The following is a 19769-nucleotide window of genomic DNA, read 5'->3' on the forward strand; positions in this document are numbered from 1 at the left end:
GGACAGTATACATGTGTCTAGAGAAAACCTTTTACAGTTAGTACAGTGACTGGGAATTCTGCTTCCTCAAAACCATTCACCCATTCACTTGTGCAGGGACCTGAGGGCCATTATTGAATTCTGCTTGGTGTTAAAATTTGTTACTTGTAATTGTGACTAAAAGACCTGTGGCTTCTTGAAGTACCTGGCCAGACAAAAGATTTGAGTCTTTGTGGTTGGGTAGAACTGAAAGTTACATCCAGCAGTTAAATGGAACTTCTGACTCGCTTACTGTCTGGGTGGTGTCATAGAATGGGCTCTGCACTGGGACAGCCTGATGGATTTTGCTCCAAACTGGGCAGAACTGCCAACCAAGCTCCATGGCCAGACAGAGTCACTGGATTGGGTCTGCATATGGGCACCACTGCCAACAGGAATGCTGTCTGCCAAGATCCACATGCTAATTACTGTGAGTCCTCTCCCCTTCTTTGTCTCTAGCAGATTTCCCCCAGTGATCCTTATGAGGTAATACCTAAGTGGGGCTTATGGGAAACTTCCCAGAATTATGGGGAAACTGGGTGTCCACCTTGGGCTTTCCTTTGCCCACTAGAGAAATAGGCCAGGGGACCACCCTACATGTGGTGTTGTACTGGCCTGGGGGAAGGTAGATGTGGTCAAAATGAAATCAGTCTTCTTACCTTTCTAATGTGATTTTTCTTGGTTTTTGTCATCCAAGGGGGTGCTTCAGCCTCACCGCCAAGTTCTGGGGTCTTCACAAAGGTGTCTTATCTATGGGTAGTTGCTAGTTGTTCCTTCTGCAAAGAAAGCTTAAGTTGGGAACCATCTTTTTTACCATCTTGCTCTAACACAGCTTTGTCATACCCAGGTTTGCTTTACCTGAAGTTCCATTACCAGATGTTTCTCTATGCACTTATAGTGATATATTGATTTCCTTAAAAGAATAATTTGATATCATCCAGGTGTGCCTAATGATAAGAAAAGGGTAATGTAGAAAGTCTGTGATTATTAGTAAAATACTTTCTCAAATTAAAGCTCTCAGATTTCAGTGAGAGACTATTGAATCAAAGAACTGAAAGGGCAGAAGAGATTGAACAATGGTTCAATTTTGTAATAGATGTTATTTATCATTTTTATTAAACTTTGTATTAGCCATGTGCTTTGCATTGACTAGGATACTCCTCACCACTCTTTATGAATAAGACAGATGACAAGTCTTACTTCCATTTTCGGATTAAGAAAATGCATCCAGAATAGCTAAAATGACTTGCTTAGAGCAACAGAGAAAGTCAAAGAGGTCAGAATAGAAATTCTCATTATCAAGTCACTCTTAATTTTCAGACTATTAAATCAAAATATTTCTTAAGTGAAGACAATTACTTTATTTATAAGTTAATTAGTCATTAAATATTTATTTTGTATCTGCTATATAATTAATAATACATTTTATGATATAGAAAGTATACCATAATTCTTCAGCCCTAGGAACTCACAGTAATTCAGCTTGGATAAAGAAGAATCTGTAATAAGCCACAGAAACACACAATAGCATGTGATTAACTATAAAACTGTGGGTTACAACTCTAAATGCACTAAAGCATAAGGGTAGTGGGCTTTGCATTGGTCCTTAAACATTTGGAGGAGATGATCAAGAGGGTAGAAGTTCATTTTCAATGATGTGTGTATGTGGTTTTCAATTTGATGAAAGACATGTATGCCAAGTATACCATGCTTTTGGTTTCTAGAAGAGTTAAGTCTGAGTAAATTCAAGACTAGTCAATACAGAGGAGTTGATTGTATCATGTCTGCTTATGGCAAAGCCTTTAGACCAGGAAAGTGAGTTTGATCTGAAGATGGAATCTACTGAAGGCATTTCTAAAGGGAATAATTTGGTCAAAGCGGCTACTGAGCAAGGTTATATTGTCAGCTCTGCCTGAGAGTTTATGAGGAGAAATCTGGGATCAGCAAAATCTAGCTGATGAGTTTTACAATATATAGGCATAAAGTCTAGATTGCGATTAGAGATAAAAGGGCAGATGAATTAGAAATTCTGGAGAAAAAAGCAACAAGTGTTTGTGCTTGATTTATTATGGAGGATAAAGAGGAAGAGGAGTCCAAGGAGACTCCTAGGTTTCAAGCCTGAATGAGCTGATGAATAAAGGAGCATGTGACTGAATTAGGCATGTTTGGTGGTAAACAGCTGATTTCTTTTTATGAAGTGATTGGAAATTTGAGCACATTTCCATTTATGAAGTGCTGAATTTGAGGTAGTGAAAATTCCTCTGGATACAGTTCCTAATTATTAGGTTACAGGCAAGAGCTCAGGAGAGAGGAGAGGATTCAAGATGTACATTGTTAATATTCTTGGGGAGGCTGGTAAATATCACTTCTTTTCCCCACTTGAATTATAAATCAAGAAGACATAAGTCAAAAGTGTAAGGCAAATAGGAGCATAAAAACATCACCTTTATTGCTGATACAGTTAATGTAGAAGAATATGATTCATAGCTAAGGGCAAGTGGGCTTTCTAAGATTGAACTCTAGGATTAGAAGGATTTGGTCATCTCATTGCAAGCATTGTACCATTTCAGGCCTCTTCCCAAGGATTTCTGACTCTGGAAAGGTATGGAGCAGCATGGCAGAATTAATGCCCTCTGAAGCCAGGATAGCTCCAAGAGAGAAAAGACACATAATTAGTTTCTTTTTTTCCTTTCCAAACTCACCAATAAAATTAGGGAACTTCTCTTCTAGAATGAGGCTGAATGTTTCCCTAACATGGCTCCTTCCACATGGAAGTATATATCAGGTATAAGAAAAAACCATCTCCTCTCTCCTCACCCCCCACTCCATCACATTTAGGAGTACTCTGTATAGAAATGCACCTTGAGTTCAGAAAACATGTCTTTTTCACTTTGTACCCATAATCTAACTCAAGCATGGTACCTAGAAGATGTCAGTTACTCAACAAATACTTTCTGATGACATGAGCAAATAAAATTGGCAGTTGAAGATGACATGACTTGATAGCTTTCCACTGAGCAGAGTGTAAAAGAGAAGAGGATAGCCCCCATTGAGTAAGCCTGCATGATCTGGGGAGGAATGAAAGGAACCAGAGGAACTAAAAGGGAAAAGAGCAGTGGGAACCTACTAAGACTTTGGATGTAAGATGAATGTCTGTTTGGGATGATGACACAATATATTGCATTTCATTGATGTCATCCTCTATTTCTCATATTTTGTTCAAGTTGGCAGCTATCCTGGACTTTGTGGTTTCAGGTATGTGGTGAGTGAAAATATGTCCAATGATAATTACTGTATTGTATTGTCTTCTGCTACCAGAAGCAGTCAAAAACATAATTTCAGCCCTAGCAAGTTCATTGTGATGTATTATATCATATTATCTAAAACTCTTTTGGATGTAAATAGCAGAAACCAATTCAAGTAATTAAAGCAAAAGAGGGAATAGGATAAGGAAATAGCCATGTCTTAAAGAACCATTATCAGTTTGGCCTCAGAAAGGGCCCCAAATCTTGAACTGAAAAGGTACAGGAAACCAGGCAACATTCTTTCTCCATTTCTTAATCTCTGTGCTTTATGTGACTCTTAATACTTCTATTCTTCCAGGTACTGGTCTCTGCTATACAACACCTGAGTTTGTACATCTCTTCCAATTAAGAGAAAAACTCAAAGACTCAAATCTTTTATCCGGGTACCATAGAAAACCACCAAGCACATCCTCGAGCCCTCCTGGGCAGGGAAGAAAGTCAGTGCCCCATCCAATTGCTGAGTATAGTCTCTAGTACTGCCTCACCAGCAAGCCTGGCCAGAGACTCTGGGGGGCTGTGGAGTCCATACTGTAGCCCTCCTCAGGCTGGGTCAAGTCAGCAGGCTTGCATAACTGCAGAGCATAACCTCTGACACTGTCTTCAAGGGAGCCCAGACAGTGACCCCAGGCAGACTTGGACCTGAGCCAACCGTACTACCCACAGCCTGTGGTCTCTTCCAGGCACAGAGCCCAGCCAGCACACCCAATCATGGAGCATAGCCAACAGCCCCATCCAACTATAAGGCACAGCTGATAGCCCTGCTCGACTAGGGACCCCAGCCAGAAGCCTTACCAAAGAGTGGAACATAGCCAGCAGACTGCCCAATCATGAAGCCCAGCCTGCAGCCCAGCCTGAACACACAGAGTCTACCCAGTGGCACCCTACATCTGGCTGGGGAGCCAAGTCAGATGAACATAGATTAAAAAATTCTCAACAAAATACTGGCAAACCAAATTCGGCAGCACATTAAAAGGATCATACACAATGACCAAGTGGGATTTATTCTTGGGATGCAAAGATGGTATAACATATGCAAATCAATAAATATCATATACCACATTAATAAAATGAAAGGTAAAAATCACATGATCTCAATAAATGCAGAAAAAGTATTTGACAATAGAACATCCTTTGATGATAAAAACTCTCAACAAATTGAGTATAGAAGAAACATCTTGACATAATAAGAAAGGCTATTATATGACAAACCATAGTTGTCACTTTAACGGTGAAAGGTTGAAAGCTTTTCTAAGACCAGCAACAACTCTCACCATTCCTATTCAACATGGTACTGGGAGTCCTAGCCAGAGTAATTAGGCAAGAAAAAGAAATAAAGGGAATTCAAATCATAAAGGAAGAACTAAAATTGTCTTTGTTTGAAGATGACAAGATCATATATTCACTAAACTAAATACTCTATCAAAAAACTATAAACCTAATAAACAAATTCAGTGAAGTAGCAGGATACAAAATCAACACATAAAAATCTGTTGCATTTCTGTATACTAACAAGAAAGTATATGAAAAAAGAAATAAAGAAAAGAATCTTATTCACAATATTATCAAAAACACTAAAATACTTAAGAATAAGTTTAATCAAGGAGATGAAAAATTTGTACACTGAAAATTATAAAACAATGATTAAAGAAACTGAAGGAGACCCAAATAAATGGAAAGATATCCCATGTTACTGGATCAGAAAAATTAACATTGTCAAATGTCCCTACAACCCAAAGCAATCTATAGATTCAATGCAATCCATACCAAAATTCCAATGGCATTTTTCACAGAAATAGAAAAAAAATTCTAAAATTTGTATGGAACCCACAATAGATCCCAAATATCCAAAGCAAACTTGAGAAAGAAGAACAAAGCTGGAGGCACCACCCTTCTTGATTTCACACTTTATTATGTAGCTGTAGTAATCAAATAGCATGGCACTGGCATAAAAGTAGACACATAGGCCAATGGAATAGAATCAAGAGCCCAGAAATACATCCATGCATATACAGCCAACCAGTATTTGACAAGGAAACCCAGAATGTTCAATAGGGAAAGGTAACCTTCAATAAATGGTGCTAGGAAATCTGGATAATCACACACAGAATAATGAAATTTAACCCCTATCTGAAACCACTCACAAAAATTAACTCAATAAAGGAGCACCTGTATGGCTCAGTCAGTTAAGTGTCTCTGCCTTCAGCTCGGCTCATGATTTTAGGGTCCTAGAGTCAAGCCCCACGTCCAGCTCCCTGTTCAGCAGGGAGTCTGCTTCTCCCTCTCCCTCTGTCCCTCCTCCCTGCCCCGCTTGTGCTCTCTCTCAATCTCTCTAATAAATAAATAAAATCTTTTTTAAAAATTAACTCGAGGGGCGCCTGGGTGGCTCAGTTGTTAAACGTCTGCCTTCGGCTCAGGTCATGATCCCAGGGTCCTGGGATCGAGCCCCGCATTGGGCTCCCTGCGCAGCGGGAAGCCTGCTTCTTCCTCTCCCACTCCCCCTGCTTGTGTTCCCTCTCTTGCTGTGTCTCTGTCAAATAAATAAATAAAATCTTTAAAAAAAAAAAAAAAATTAACTCGAGATAGATTAAGGACTTAAAAACTATAAAAAAACAAAAAACTCCTAAAGAAAACAATAAGAAAAATTTTCTTGATATTGTTCTTGGTGATAATTTTATGAAGATGACACCAAAAGCAGGAGTAACAAAAGTATATTAAACAAGTGGGGCTAATAAAATAAAAAGCTTCTGCACAGCAAAAGCAATAATCAACAAAATGTAAAGGCAACCTGTGAAATAGGAGAAAATGTTTGTAAATCATATATTTGATAAGGGGTTAATGTCCAAAATATATAAGGAACTCCTATAACTCAATAGCAAAAAAAAAAAAAAAAAAATTTTTTTTAAATCCATTTTTAAAATGAGCAGAGGAGGGGCGCCTGGGTGGCTAAGCCGATTTTGGCTCAGGTCATGATCTCAGGGTCATGAGATGGAACACCGTGACAGGCTGCATGCTCAGCAAAGTCTGCTTGAGATTCTCTCTCTCCCTCTGCTCCTCTCTCCACTAATGTTCTCTCTCTCTCTGTCTCTCAAAAGAAAATAAAATAATAAAATAAAATAAAATAAAATAGGCAGAGGACCTGAATAAATATTTTCCAAAAAGATATACAAATAGCCAACAGGTACATGCAAATGTGTTCAATATCACTAATCATCAGGGAAATTCAAATCAAAACCACAAAGAAATACCACCCCATACCTGTTAGAATGACTAGTATCAAAAAAACAAGAAATAACAAGTGTTGATGAGAACGTGGAAAAAGTGTGTCCTTACACACTGTTGGTAGAGATGTACATTGGTCCAGTCGCTATAGAAACAGTTTGGAGATTCCTCAAAAAAAAAAAAAAAAATAGAATTACAATATGACCCAACAATCCCACTTCTGGATATATATCCAAAGGAGATGAAATCAGAATCTCAAAGACATATCTATACAACCTTGTTCATTACACCATTATTTATATTGCTAAGATATAAAAACAACCTAAGTGTCCAATGGCAGATGAATGGACGATGAAAGTGTATACTTGAAATTTGCTAAGAGAGTAAATCTTAAATGTTATTGCCACAAAAAAAGTGGTAACTATGTAAGGTGATGGATGTGGTAACTAATCTTGATGTGGTAATCATTTTCACAATATCTACATATATCAAATCATCACATTATATACATTAAACTTACACAATATCATTTGTCAATTATATCTTAATAAAGCTGGGTGGGGGGGAACTGTATCAGATAATTCCCTGTTTTCCAAGAAAGTGTTCTTTAAATAATCTCAAATAATTTTTCTTTATTTTTCTAATGCCTTAAACAAATGTTATCTTGCTAGAAGAGTCACTTTTCATCCATTGTGAATTACGAAGAGTAGAAATAACTAAAAATTCACTTTATTTCTACAAAACCAGAAAAAATTTCAAATAATTTTACTGTACTCGCATTTTTCATATTAAAGCATTATAGTCAAATGAAGATTTTCTTTTCTTCTAAGATAATAACTCTGTTTGATAATATGTCATGCAAAGTAGTTTTTGCTTAATGTTTTCACTTGGGGAAAAAAAATTTAGAAGTTACAATTAGGCTAAAAAATTATAGCACCAGAAAAATATTTCTCAAAAAAAAAAAAAAAAAAGAAATTACAAATTGGCCTTGAGATGAATGTTGGTGAGCACTCAATAGTGTAGGTCAGATGTAATTTAATTTGAAAAAGAGGAGGGAAAACATGCTAAGGAGAGACAACAGTAAAATTTCTGGAAAAAAAGATTTCCATTTGTTGATTATATAATTCTTGCAGTTACTTTCCTTTTCAAAATATATGTCTTGAGCTTATTGCCGTTTACTAACACTTTTGGCAATGTAAACTAATTAGATAAAATATAACAATAATTAAAAAAAGAAGTAAAATGGAAATCATTTTTTACTATTTGAAATGATTCTATCAGAGATTTTAGCAGAGTGTAAGATTTGAAATTTTGATAAAGTTCAACGTGCATATTATATCTGAATTTCATTTGTCTATGCCATAACAGTGGGTAAAAACCAATGTCTTGAACATTGACTAATAAGTCCTCTACAATTGCTCCACTCTAGAGGTACATTGCGTATGGTGTCCCCATGCTCTGGTTCCACTGGTCCTGCATTTATTTCCTTAAACAAGCCCTACTTTTTCTGGCTCAGGGCCTTTATCACACAGTTTGTTTTGCCTATAACACTCCTCATCCAGGCTCCACTTTACCTGATTAATGAGTACCCATCCTTCAATATCAATTCATACTACATCTCTAGGAAAGCCTTCCCCAACATCCTAGGACTAGATCACGTCTGGGTATACCGTTTTATAGCACCTGAGACCCTAATTTTAACGATACATTTGAATGACTAGGAGAAAAAATATTTGTACCCCCCAGCTTCACGAAGCAGAGGCAATACAAACTGTTAACCGTTTTGTATCTTTAGCACCTACTTAAAACTTTGACTTTAGTTCTCTAAGTAACAAATTTTGAAAGGAACATAACAATGGAAGAATAAGAAGTAAACATAAGTTTAAGGCAGAATTCAGAACATGAAAGAAATTTTTATGGTGTCTTTAGATTTTAGGAAATGGAATGCATGATGATAAAAGAACATTCGGGTATATAATCACAATGTTAATTACTATGACAAAAGTAAAATTAGTTTCTCTTATTTTTAAGAAAAAATAAAACGAGAGGAAAATAACTAGCTTGCTCACATTTTTCTTAGGGTTATCCTCACCTATACTTCGTTATTTTATTATAGCTGGAGGGTATTTCAATTTTTGTAGTATTTAACCTGAATTAACAACTTTGAAACCCTGTTTCACATCTTTCAGAGATTAATAAATCTTCAAAGCTAAAGTTTTAAAAGGTATTGAATCCTAATTACATTTTTATTTCTGAATTCTTTCAAACATCAAACGTTTTTTGAAAGAATTAGCCCATGCCTGCTGGTGACCAGGTGTTCTTAAGCTTAAGACTATAAAAACAATAAGATGGCTATAAAGACCTGACCTTCAAAGTCAGATCTCCAGGAAGTTGCAAATACAATTTTTAGGGCATGTGGAAGCAAAAGCAACAGTAGTTATCCATGGCCCACCCACCCAATCCCAGCATATATAATGATCTCAAATCTTCATAGACATAGCCTAAAAATTCAAGTAGAAAATTATTAGAGGTAGTTTAGCAGCAAAAGTTTTTGTAAACCTAAACTAGCATGTTTAAGAGCCTAATGATAGTTTAAAAGCAAATTATTAGCCATTATGTATTATCTAAGTATTTCTGTATATTTTTATTAAACATATTTCCAGTCACATTCATTAACTTTAAAATAAGTATATCTACATATGACATGGTTTATATTTCTTTTGAAAATAGTTTAAATTTAACAGGTGCCAACGTTATGAGTTTACTTTTTTGTTGTTCTCCCAAAGCATTTCACCAGGGAAAAGTGCTACTCAATCTCCTATGTCTACTTCAAAGAGAGTTGTGGTCATCAAAACTTTAGGTTCCTTCTACTCTACATTTTTGAGCATTTTTTTCAAATTATTATGAAAATGATACCTTACTGAAAACATAAAAACCTAAATGTCTTTTCACAGGAAAAGTTCATAGTAAGTCATTTGACTGTTCATTTCCTCTATCAGGACCCACTTATTGACATGAACTGGGGATGGGGGGCAGTGCAAGGGAAAGAAAAAGAGAGAATGGAAGGGGAGAGGGTGGGAGGGAAGAGACTGAAACTCCCCAGTTTTCTTACATTCTGAAGTTAAGATATTCCACGGAAATATTCTTTCCATAGAATCTAATGGATTGCTTAAATTTAGAGGTAATAAAAACTGCATCTAAGAAAAAATTATCATGAAACCTAATGAATACAAACCATTCATTTATTCATTGAATATATTAATTTAATAAACATTGAGTACCTACTATGCTTCAGTCAGTGATAGGCACACACACACACGCACACACACACACAATTTCAAATCTAGGCAGAGAAGGGAGCCAAGTACAACAATTTCAAAGGTGTGATGAGTTCTACAGAAAAGGTGCACCTAAGACGGTGAAGGTATTCAGGGATCAATCTTGGGGAAGGTTTCTGGAAGAGGTGACTTTTGAACTCGGTCTTGAATGCTGGGTAGAAATTTGCTATGTGGAAAGTAGATGATAGGAATGGGCAAGGAAAATGTAATTCCTGTAATCCACAGTGTGTCAAATGAAATAATAGCATCTTTTTTGTTGTTACTGTTAAACTACTGGAAAAAAAAAAACATTTTATATGGCTGCAGAGAATGTAGAGTACCTGGAGAAAGGACAGCAGATTATTCAAAGCACTGTGTTATGCAGAGGAGTTTGGATTTATCCAACCGAAAAAAATAAATAAGTAAATGTAAAGCCATGGAAGACTTTTACTATATTTGTGTTTCAGAAAGAACATTCTGGAGAAACATGTGAAGGCTGAAATAGAGATAGACAAGACATGAGACTTTTGTTAAGAGGCAAGAAATAAGAAGACTGAACTAAGACAGGAGACAATAGAAGAGAGAAGTTGGTAGATATTTCAGACCAGAGCACAGATGGACATAAGCCATGAGGAAGAAGAGTGTCTACAGTCTTCAGTGTTTGCTACCACTTTGAGTTTTTAGTATAGGGAATTGATGCCAAGGGGAATACACCAACAAATTCACAGAATCAATGATAGATAAATCCAATCATCAAAACCAAAGCCTTCAATTTGTTGGGATGTATACTGCTTAAAAAAAAAAAAAAAAAAAAAAAGCAAAACATGACTTTTCTTATGTAAACTATCAAATGTTTATTTCCATTTAAAATATTTTCAAGTAAAAAATATGGACAAAAATACATATACAAAGCTTGAAGCAACTAGAAGCATGACAGGTATGCAGATACATATATACAAATGAAATTAAATTCATTGCAAAATTGAGTGACATCATATTGCACAAAAATTTATTCGATACAAAAACACATGTGTCAAGACTTTCCATCAGATGAAAGCACTCTTATTTCATAGTATCTTACCACTCACGCAAAGAGCCCATAAACACCATCTGGCAGTGTGATTGCTGTACCAGAACTCTCCCCAGAGGGAAATCATTAAACTGTAGAAAAATCCATTTTATTTCACATATCACATGATGGTATAGGCATCAGTGCCAGAGACCCTTAAGAAACACAACACAATCCACACATGAAAGTCCCTTTGCACCATTTATATTTTCATAGTTAAATATCTAAATAATTCAGTACTCCTAATATGGCTGGAATGTAGACACAGAAAAGGAATTTTGCTATTTAAGAATTTAGCAATGTAAGACATTGTGTAGAATTTGTGCAAAATACACACAGACCCCTTTACCAAGTTTTATCATCATATTGTCAGAGTGAAGAAACCCCACCACAGATGAAGACCATTTAGGATACTGAGGTTCATTCTTCCTCAGATGGACTTCTCTGTTCCTGTATTTTAGATGACCGGGCCAAACACTGTTCCCCCTGCCCCTCAGTTAGGGGAATGGTACAAGGTCATGACAAATGCATTACAGATTCACGGTAGGGGTTAGAGCTGGTCTATAAATTATAGTTGAAACATAGATCAAAGAGGTGGCTGCCAGCACAACCCTCCAGAGGATTCTGACTACCATTTGTTCCACTGGTCTAACCTGATTCCGTGGGTGCAAATTATTGATGCTTGCCATATAGAATGTCAGAGGCATTTAAACACAATAATATACAGAACCTAATAATATGTAAATATGAACATACCAACACACATATTTGCTATCCCTTGATAACTGAAAAAAAAAAGTCACTGTTACTAGGGAGATTTAACACAAAGCTCACTAAATCCATTTTTATATAAAGTAAATACAGATACACATACAATAAAAAGACACAAAAAATTCATCATGAAATGAATTCTGAGTCAATAACTAAACACCATCTCTACCAGTGCATCACTACCATCTAATCCACTCTACGGTAAGTAAAAAAAAAAAAAAATTCTGTGAAATATTTGTCAGAAAAGTAGGACAAATTAAGTTTGTCAAGCATTTGGTACAAGAGGCCATTTGTCTTGCTTTTTTCTGACTTGTGTTTATTATAAAAACACAGGTAGCCAACATGTAGCATTAGTAAACACAACTACATGTCTGTTCACCAATTTGGCACAGAGAGAAGACTCTATATTTCATGGTATTAAGCAATGAACTCTTAACACATCCTTAACACATCTAATGCTTATGTTTGCAAAGTTCTCAAAATGTTGAGGGGTACCACTGAAAACTCATTACTATTACATTGCAACACATCTACAAAGAAATAGAAACTTGAGGCCCACGCCTATGTTCAAAATAACATTGGCCCCAAATATCCTAAAAGAGTAAAGTCATATGTCACTCTCTGTACATGAATAATGTCAAAAGAAGAATCCAGTTTTCAACATGTAAGTATCCACAGTTTAGTTCCAGATTTATAGCATTGGTAATACTATTCACAAGGGAAAACTATTAAGTAAAAAATTTCTCCAGGGAGAGGATCAAAAAAAAAAAAATCCAAGACTACTTAAAATTTTTGGAGGACTCTTGTGGTTTATGTGATAACCATAGATATATATTTGGGTCTTTTTTTATTTTTGCTTCCAGAGCAATTAAAAAGTGCTATACTGTAGTGTTTGAAATCATTAAAACAACAGTAGTTTAATGTAGATCACTCATATTCTGTTAAAAGCATACATTCATTTGAAACGATCTGTTTTATTTGCCCAGAGTATTATTTTACTTTAAGATAATTTTCTTTATATTACATTAGTCAGTAAATGGAAATTTGGAATGGAGAACTTCTAGGGAAAAAATAATTCCAAAATCTTTTGAAATAAGACAGTTCAAACCTAGAACAAGGAACCACATTGCATTGCCTCCAGGTGTGATACAAATGAGCTTCTGAGGATGTACTGAAGACTGTTAACCTAGTAGGAGTAAGAGAGGTCTATCTTCACAGTCATCATCTAAGTCAAATCCCTCCCAACCCATCCAATTACCCAGATGTAACATCGAAAGGCCTAATACGTTTTCCCATAAGATTCTGTGCAAAGTACATTGTCACCCACGGTGCTCAAAATACAGTCACTTCTGCAAAAGACATAACTGTGATTCAGTCTTTTTTGTTTGTTTCTCTAGCTTTCAGCATGACCTTTAAAGACTTCAAGAGGTAATAAGGAAGGACTCAGCAAACAAGTCTTCTAACCAATAAATTAATTCGCTTGAAAGTCATACTTTAAAAAGAAGTCAGTAGTGTAAGTTACTGTGGAAGGAAAAACAAGTATGTTCACTTTCAAACCAGTGCATCCATCTGCATGTCTCTCAGATGCCTACCGCTCCACAGTTTTCTTGAGAGAATTTTTATCTATAAAATTGTTAAGGCTGTTACTGATACCATAAAGGTACCCTGTGTCCAAGTAGTTGAAATACACACATGTAATAGATAACTGCTTGAGATAACCATCTCCCAGTGATATTTTAAGGCCAGTGGTAACAAAGAGAGGAGAGGTGAGGACTCCCAAGGAAGTAAATCAAGTGGCAATTTCACACTAAGGATATCTAGGGTCATTGTATAAATTCAAATTAAGACTAACTCCCATCTCAAGGCTATCATGTCGAAATATGACCAAAAAAAACAAAGGAAATCATTGATTCTTTTAAAAGAAAAAACAGAAATGGTTCAAAAAGATCAAGCTAATATCCTTAGGAGGTTATAAAGAAGGACAATATCTCACAACATGGAAACCTGGTGAACTTTCTGTGAGACCAGGATTTACACCTTTGTGAATTTGTAGTGAATCTAAAAATAGACCAAGCATTTATTTTTAGACACCAACTAATTTGAAAATGCAACAAAAGGAAGTAAGGATTATCTTTAAAACTTGGCTGTTAAAATAACTTTTTAAGAAGAGTACTAAAACTACCTAGAGGTTACACTTTTAGGTATTATATATATTGAGATACATTTAAAATACTGTTTATGAGAACATTAACCTAAAATACACGTATAGGTAATAAATTTTTACCTTACATATAAATTATGTAAACAGAAGCTGTCAAGATGTCTCATTATCTACTCTATATCTGCCACGAGTTTCTCGCCAGTTACACAATGTCATGCTTTAATTCCTGACTTTGAATTGTTAACAAAGTAAAATGTGACTCTGTAAAAATTATCAGCACTAACATACAGCATATCGTGTTGGGCAAAATGAAGAAAGATTACATTTAAGTAAAATCAGTCTTTTACTCACTTGCATTCAAATCCCAAATATCACTATATTTCTTTCCTAACTAAGAAAAAGAATTACAATTAAAACCCTATTTGTTGTTTTTCTGTCATTCAGAACTGAATCATAAAATATGTCAAAAGTGAACTCTCTCCTTATATATCACAAAATATATATTATGAGAAAGCCATTTATAATTATATATAGATACTTCAATTAACTCAAAACTTTATTATTTAAAAATGTATTCTATAAATGGCCCATGTTTATTTCTACTAGAAAAAGTAATGGAAGTTTATTTTACCATACTCACAGGGAAAGATGCAGAATTTGTAGGGCCAGAAATGTATAAAATTTTTCTGATCTTCTTCAAGAAAATTAATACACATTTCCTAATGCAACATTAGGTACAGGACCTTGGAAGGGGCATGTCTAAGTGAGGGGCACGGAAGCTACATTCCATTAGCTACTTGGGATATCCACTTATGCACAACAGACAATTAATTTTTAATATTTCTCTGACTATGCTGCATAAGTTACATCAAAATATCATTACTTCCAGTCACATGCTATCTTTCATTTCCTGCTACTCCGACCTTCAGTATTCTATCTTTTCATAACCTACACCTCAATTATAAGAAATCCACCATAGGTCAAAGATGCCTTCTTTCTTGGTTGGCATTACATTCATCTACAAATAGAGATAAAATAATGAGTTTCCTGAAGACTGATTACAGTTCATAAAAAATTAAGTAATTATACTCAGGTTAACTATCTGTTAATATACCAAATAGCAACTGGGGAAACAATTTTACCAGGCACGTAAAATAATCCAGAAATTTGTTTCAACGTACATGTTTTAGTGTTGGAGAAACTGCCATGCATTGCTAATGTAACCTAATAACCTATTGTACTTTTGTGCCAGCAGAGATGGGGGAGAATACAGTATAAGCACATATGTATATGTGAACGTTTATACTGGATACTGGAGTCCGCCATCTTTTCTAGGGCAAATCTTTAATCTCCTGAAGAAAGACAAGAACAAGATCTACTTCCAGCTGACCTAAACATTCATAGTAGTCTAGTTTTCCTCAACTGATCAAAGAAATATCTCAGAAAAATAACCTAACATTTTTAAAAGTGAGTCAAAAACATTTACTGAAATATTCCTATTGTGTAAGGAGAATCAGTTCATTTTTTAATCAAATTGTTTTAACTTTGGAAGTCTTTACTAATCTGTTTAATCCGCAATTAAATACTTGAGACTCCATGTAACCCAAAAAGTAGCACATTTGAAAATAATATATTAGTTGTCTTAAACTGTATTGGCCACTTTTACATTTTGTGTTATAATAAACTCATAATATGTATATAAACATTTGAATATCCACACTGGTGCAAGTATATTGTAATGGTTTATATATAATTCTCTCTATATATAATTTTAAATATATGAGAAAAAATTTTACTTAGTATAAATAAAAATATATATATTAGTGTTCAGGAGAGTTTTCAAATAGAATTGGTTTGATGTGATACCATCTGAATAAAAATTATGAATACTGATTTCCTGATTATAGAAACTCTGCATCTTGTCACGATGTATCCTAAAAATAAGCTGAAGTACAACTTAATCTTTATTACTTTAAAATAAATTACTGACTGACTCTCTGTCTGGCTAAAAGTGGTATTACGGTAGCATCAGAAATTTAACAATGCAAAAATCATTTTTGAAAATGATGGAAAAAATATGAGAATGTATCCTAGTTAGCTTTTATAATGTTATATTTAAAGAGAAATTAAAACAAAAAATAAAGAAATAAAATGAGACCTATCTGCCACTGTAGTTATAAGCACATTACTCTCAGGAATAATCAAGAACTATGTAAACCTCTCCATGAGATTTTACCATTTTTTTTCATTAGACAAAACAAACAAACAAAAAAACAAACAAACCCCACAAAAACCCTTAAGAAGAGTTTGCTGGTTTATATTACATGGGCCTAGACTGTTAAAAAAAAAAAAAAAGGAATATAAAGACAATCTATTTTTTTTTTACCTCAGCAACAACAGAATGGCATGAGATACAGACAAATGGATATAAGAAGCAGAGACTACAGATCAAATTTGAAAACCAGATGGTAAGAGAAAAAGGAAGGAATTTTTATAAATTCACTTAGAGACCCAAACACCAGGTTTGGCCGAAAATAATATCAATCTTGGATGTGTATTAAATGTTATCAAGAGCAAAAACTGAAATTAGTGAATTGGAATTGCCTCAAATTATAAATCATCATTTCTACTTCGGTCAATTTTCTATGAACCTATATCAGCTCTTAACGATTTTAATCAGTGCAGTTGTTTCAAAAATTGTTACTTTTAAAATTAGAGGATGAAACATACTCTCGTATGACTATTTAATCTTGGATGTATGTAAGTAATAGTTTACACATTCCATCATTATATTACACTATATGAAAATTCCACAATATTTTCTAAACCTTGCATAAAAACACCTATCTGAATACACATACAGTTTCTCCTTCTTTCAGTGAATTTGTTATCAGTTATCTCTTTTGCAAGTTGAATGATAATTAAGGTGAGGAAATTACTGACAAAGCTGAGATAAAGAAGTGGAAAATTTTAGAAACATCAGTTGTAAATCTTATTTAGCAGTGACATTTCTTCCTCAATTTTTATGTAAATATATGCCTTTTCCTAATTAATCTGGACAGTTTCATCTGAAGAGATATTTTAACAGAATATAAAATATATAAAGGAAATGTACAAACTGTCAAAATTTATCACCATATAAAAATAGCTATGAGATTAAAAAATTGCATATAGATATGATTATAGGGTTGGGCATAATATTTTGGGTATTCTCTTTCTTGTTGATTTCTGTCTTATATGGACATTGCAATTTGAAGATTTAAAAATGCATATTTTTAGCTATATTACCAAGGGGTAAATTATTAGTGAAACAAATGATTGTCCTTAAGAGCCTTTAATAACAAACTGACTATTGCTTTGCTCTAAAAAAGATGTTACATCCTTTCCTGATCAAGTGGGCTTCCACGAAAACAAAGTGGCCCATAACTGTGGTGCTTCCTGATAATGAGTGAAAAAAAAATCTTAACATAATCAATTATCGAAAATTTTTAGATATAATTCCTGTATTTTTCTCACAAACAATAGCCCCTGGAAACTCTTCTTTAATGTATTCATTAAAATTAGGCATATCCCCTCTGTCCTTTGTTCAAAATGCTCTGGGAATAACGCACTAAAAGATAGAGTGATATCTAAGTTGGTATCTAAGGGGAAGCAATGCAATGCCAACATAAAATAAATTTCTTTCTTTCCTCAGTCCATAATGATGATGTATGGTTCCCCTGCCCCAGAAGAGTAGAAAACACTTTTCACAGTATAGTCATCTACGGTATATAAAAATTGTTTCTATAAAAGCCATATATACAGAAAACATCTCGGTGTTCATGATTAGATATGTTATATGGACCACTAAAGTAATTGTTCATTCGGTAGTCTATTTCCTCTAACTTCATGTAGGTATCAGGAATTCCAAAATCATGTGAACTCATGGAATACTTGCATAGCATATCTGCTTTCAATAACTACAAGGAGTTATAACTAAATTTCTTAGAAACCAACTTGAACACACTAAAAGATATGAATAGCAATAACCGATTCCTTTAGTCCATCACCAAAGTTGCAATCTTCTGGATTTTCATAAAATGAAGTGAAGATCCACATTTTGTTTCAGCCCTTTGGGCAGAAACAAGGCCAAGCATAGATTGCCAAGATTTCAAATGCATTAATTCATAATTTATGACAATCTTCTTCTGGTACAACTTCCAGTATTATTTGTAATGTTCTGGTTATTCTGTCTACAAAGAAATAAAGAAGAGAAATTAAAAATGCACAGAACTCAGAAATGCGTAAAAACAGCAAAATGTGAATTATTTGGGGTTGAATACTGAAAACACACAACCGCATATTTCATAGAGCACTTTCAAGAATTATTTACTTCATTAAAATCCCATCATGCTCAATTAATTTATTTGTCACTTCTGTAACTTCCCATGATGGCTTCTCAGCAAGAATACATTAATATTTTGTATTCAAATAGGAATTTTTATTCATAAACCAGGAGGCTGAAAATATTTTGAGGCAATAGAACCAAGATATAAATAAATGTTCAAAAATACACTTCATATTCGGTTTAAAATTGGTTTGTTGTTTTAGTACCTATGAGATTACAACCAATTCCTCAGAAAAATCAAAAGACTCATACTATAATGTCCAGTCTTAAACATGTAGCATATTGGGGCACCTGGGTGAATCAGTCATTAAGCGTCTGCCTTTGGCTCAGGTCATGATCCCAGGGTCCTGGGATCGGGCCCCACATCGGGCTCCCTGCTCACCAGGAAGCCTGCTTCTCCCTCTCTCACTCCCCCTGCTTGTGTTCCCTCTCTCGCTGTGTCTCTCTCTGTCAAATAAATAAATAAAATCTTAAAAAAAAAAAAAAAAAAACATGTAATATTACTGAGTAAAACATGTTATGTCCCAGGGCCTTATTACCTCATCTGCAGAATGAGGGATTTGGGAGTGCCACCAGCAAGATGGAGGGCTAGGGGGTCCCAACACTTGCCTCCCACCAAAAAACAAAAACAAAAACAAAAACAAAACAAAACAAAACAAGGGAACCAAAAAGTACCCCAAGAACAATAAATAAACAGCTATAAACTGAAGAAAACAAATCAGGGAAATTTCTAAACAACAAAGAAAAGGGGGCAAAAGTCTGGCAGAGCTAAAAAATTGAGGATGTCTGCATAGAAAAGTAAAGAAAGCATTTTGCCTGCATCATCCCATCCCCCAGTCAGAAGCTGAAAGACCCCAGCAAGCCTCGGTGTTGTGGATGTTTGCAGCTTTTGCTACCGAGTTCTCCCACGGTCCTCCCCAATGACACTGGTGTCAGCTGATGAAGCAGCCTGCAGCGCCCCCACTCTGCATCTGCTCCCAGAGGCTGGGGCTGTTGCTGAGGTGAGATTTACCCTTGGGGGTCTTGGTTGTTGATATGCCCACTCTTAAGGACTGGGGGCTACAGCACATCACCACACACAAGACTGGAGCTGCCAAAGTTCTTTGCCCACTCCAGCCCCAGACTGGGGCTTTGTCCCATAATTACTGAGGCAACCTCTCCCCACTTAAGCCCTGCCCTCAGGGTCCCAAGTTACTTGTTGACTGTCATTTTTGGGACTGTGCTGTTGCCCTGAGCCCTCCTCCGACAACTTTCCCAGGTCAAGACTCTGAACTATAATTGCTGAGACAGTCTCTTACTGTTCTGACTCCTACTCCTGGGTTCTAGGTCCTGGCTCGGACTCATCATTGCCAGGGGCACTGCCACTACCCTAAGAGTCACTCACTTCCTGTGTCTCGAGTCACACTTTGGCTACCATTATCAGGGCTGTGCTGCTACTGCTCCGAGAACCCCCATCCCAGGTCAAGACTCTGAGCTGTCATTGCTGAGATGGGCTCTTGCTGCCCTGATCCCTGTCCTATGG

At 35.4% G+C, this 19769-nt stretch overlaps 1 protein-coding gene across 3 annotated transcripts in view; it reads right to left on the minus strand.

The window, feature by feature from the left end:
• Positions 1-16180: 16180 nt before the first annotated feature.
• The window catches only part of SLC7A11 (solute carrier family 7 member 11), a 75759-nt gene continuing 72170 nt past the window's right edge, over positions 16181-19769 (minus strand). For all 3 annotated transcript variants that reach the window (XM_032412860.1, XM_032412859.1, XM_032412858.1), the window contains one exon: positions 16181-18092. In XM_032412860.1, coding sequence (XP_032268751.1) covers positions 18025-18092 — 68 coding nt within the window. In that variant the 3' untranslated portion in view covers positions 16181-18024. The remainder of the gene's footprint in view (positions 18093-19769) is intronic.

Source organism: Phoca vitulina, unplaced genomic scaffold (genome assembly GCF_004348235.1).
Source record: "Phoca vitulina isolate PV1807 unplaced genomic scaffold, GSC_HSeal_1.0 scaffold14, whole genome shotgun sequence".
NCBI lineage: Eukaryota > Metazoa > Chordata > Mammalia > Carnivora > Phocidae > Phoca > Phoca vitulina.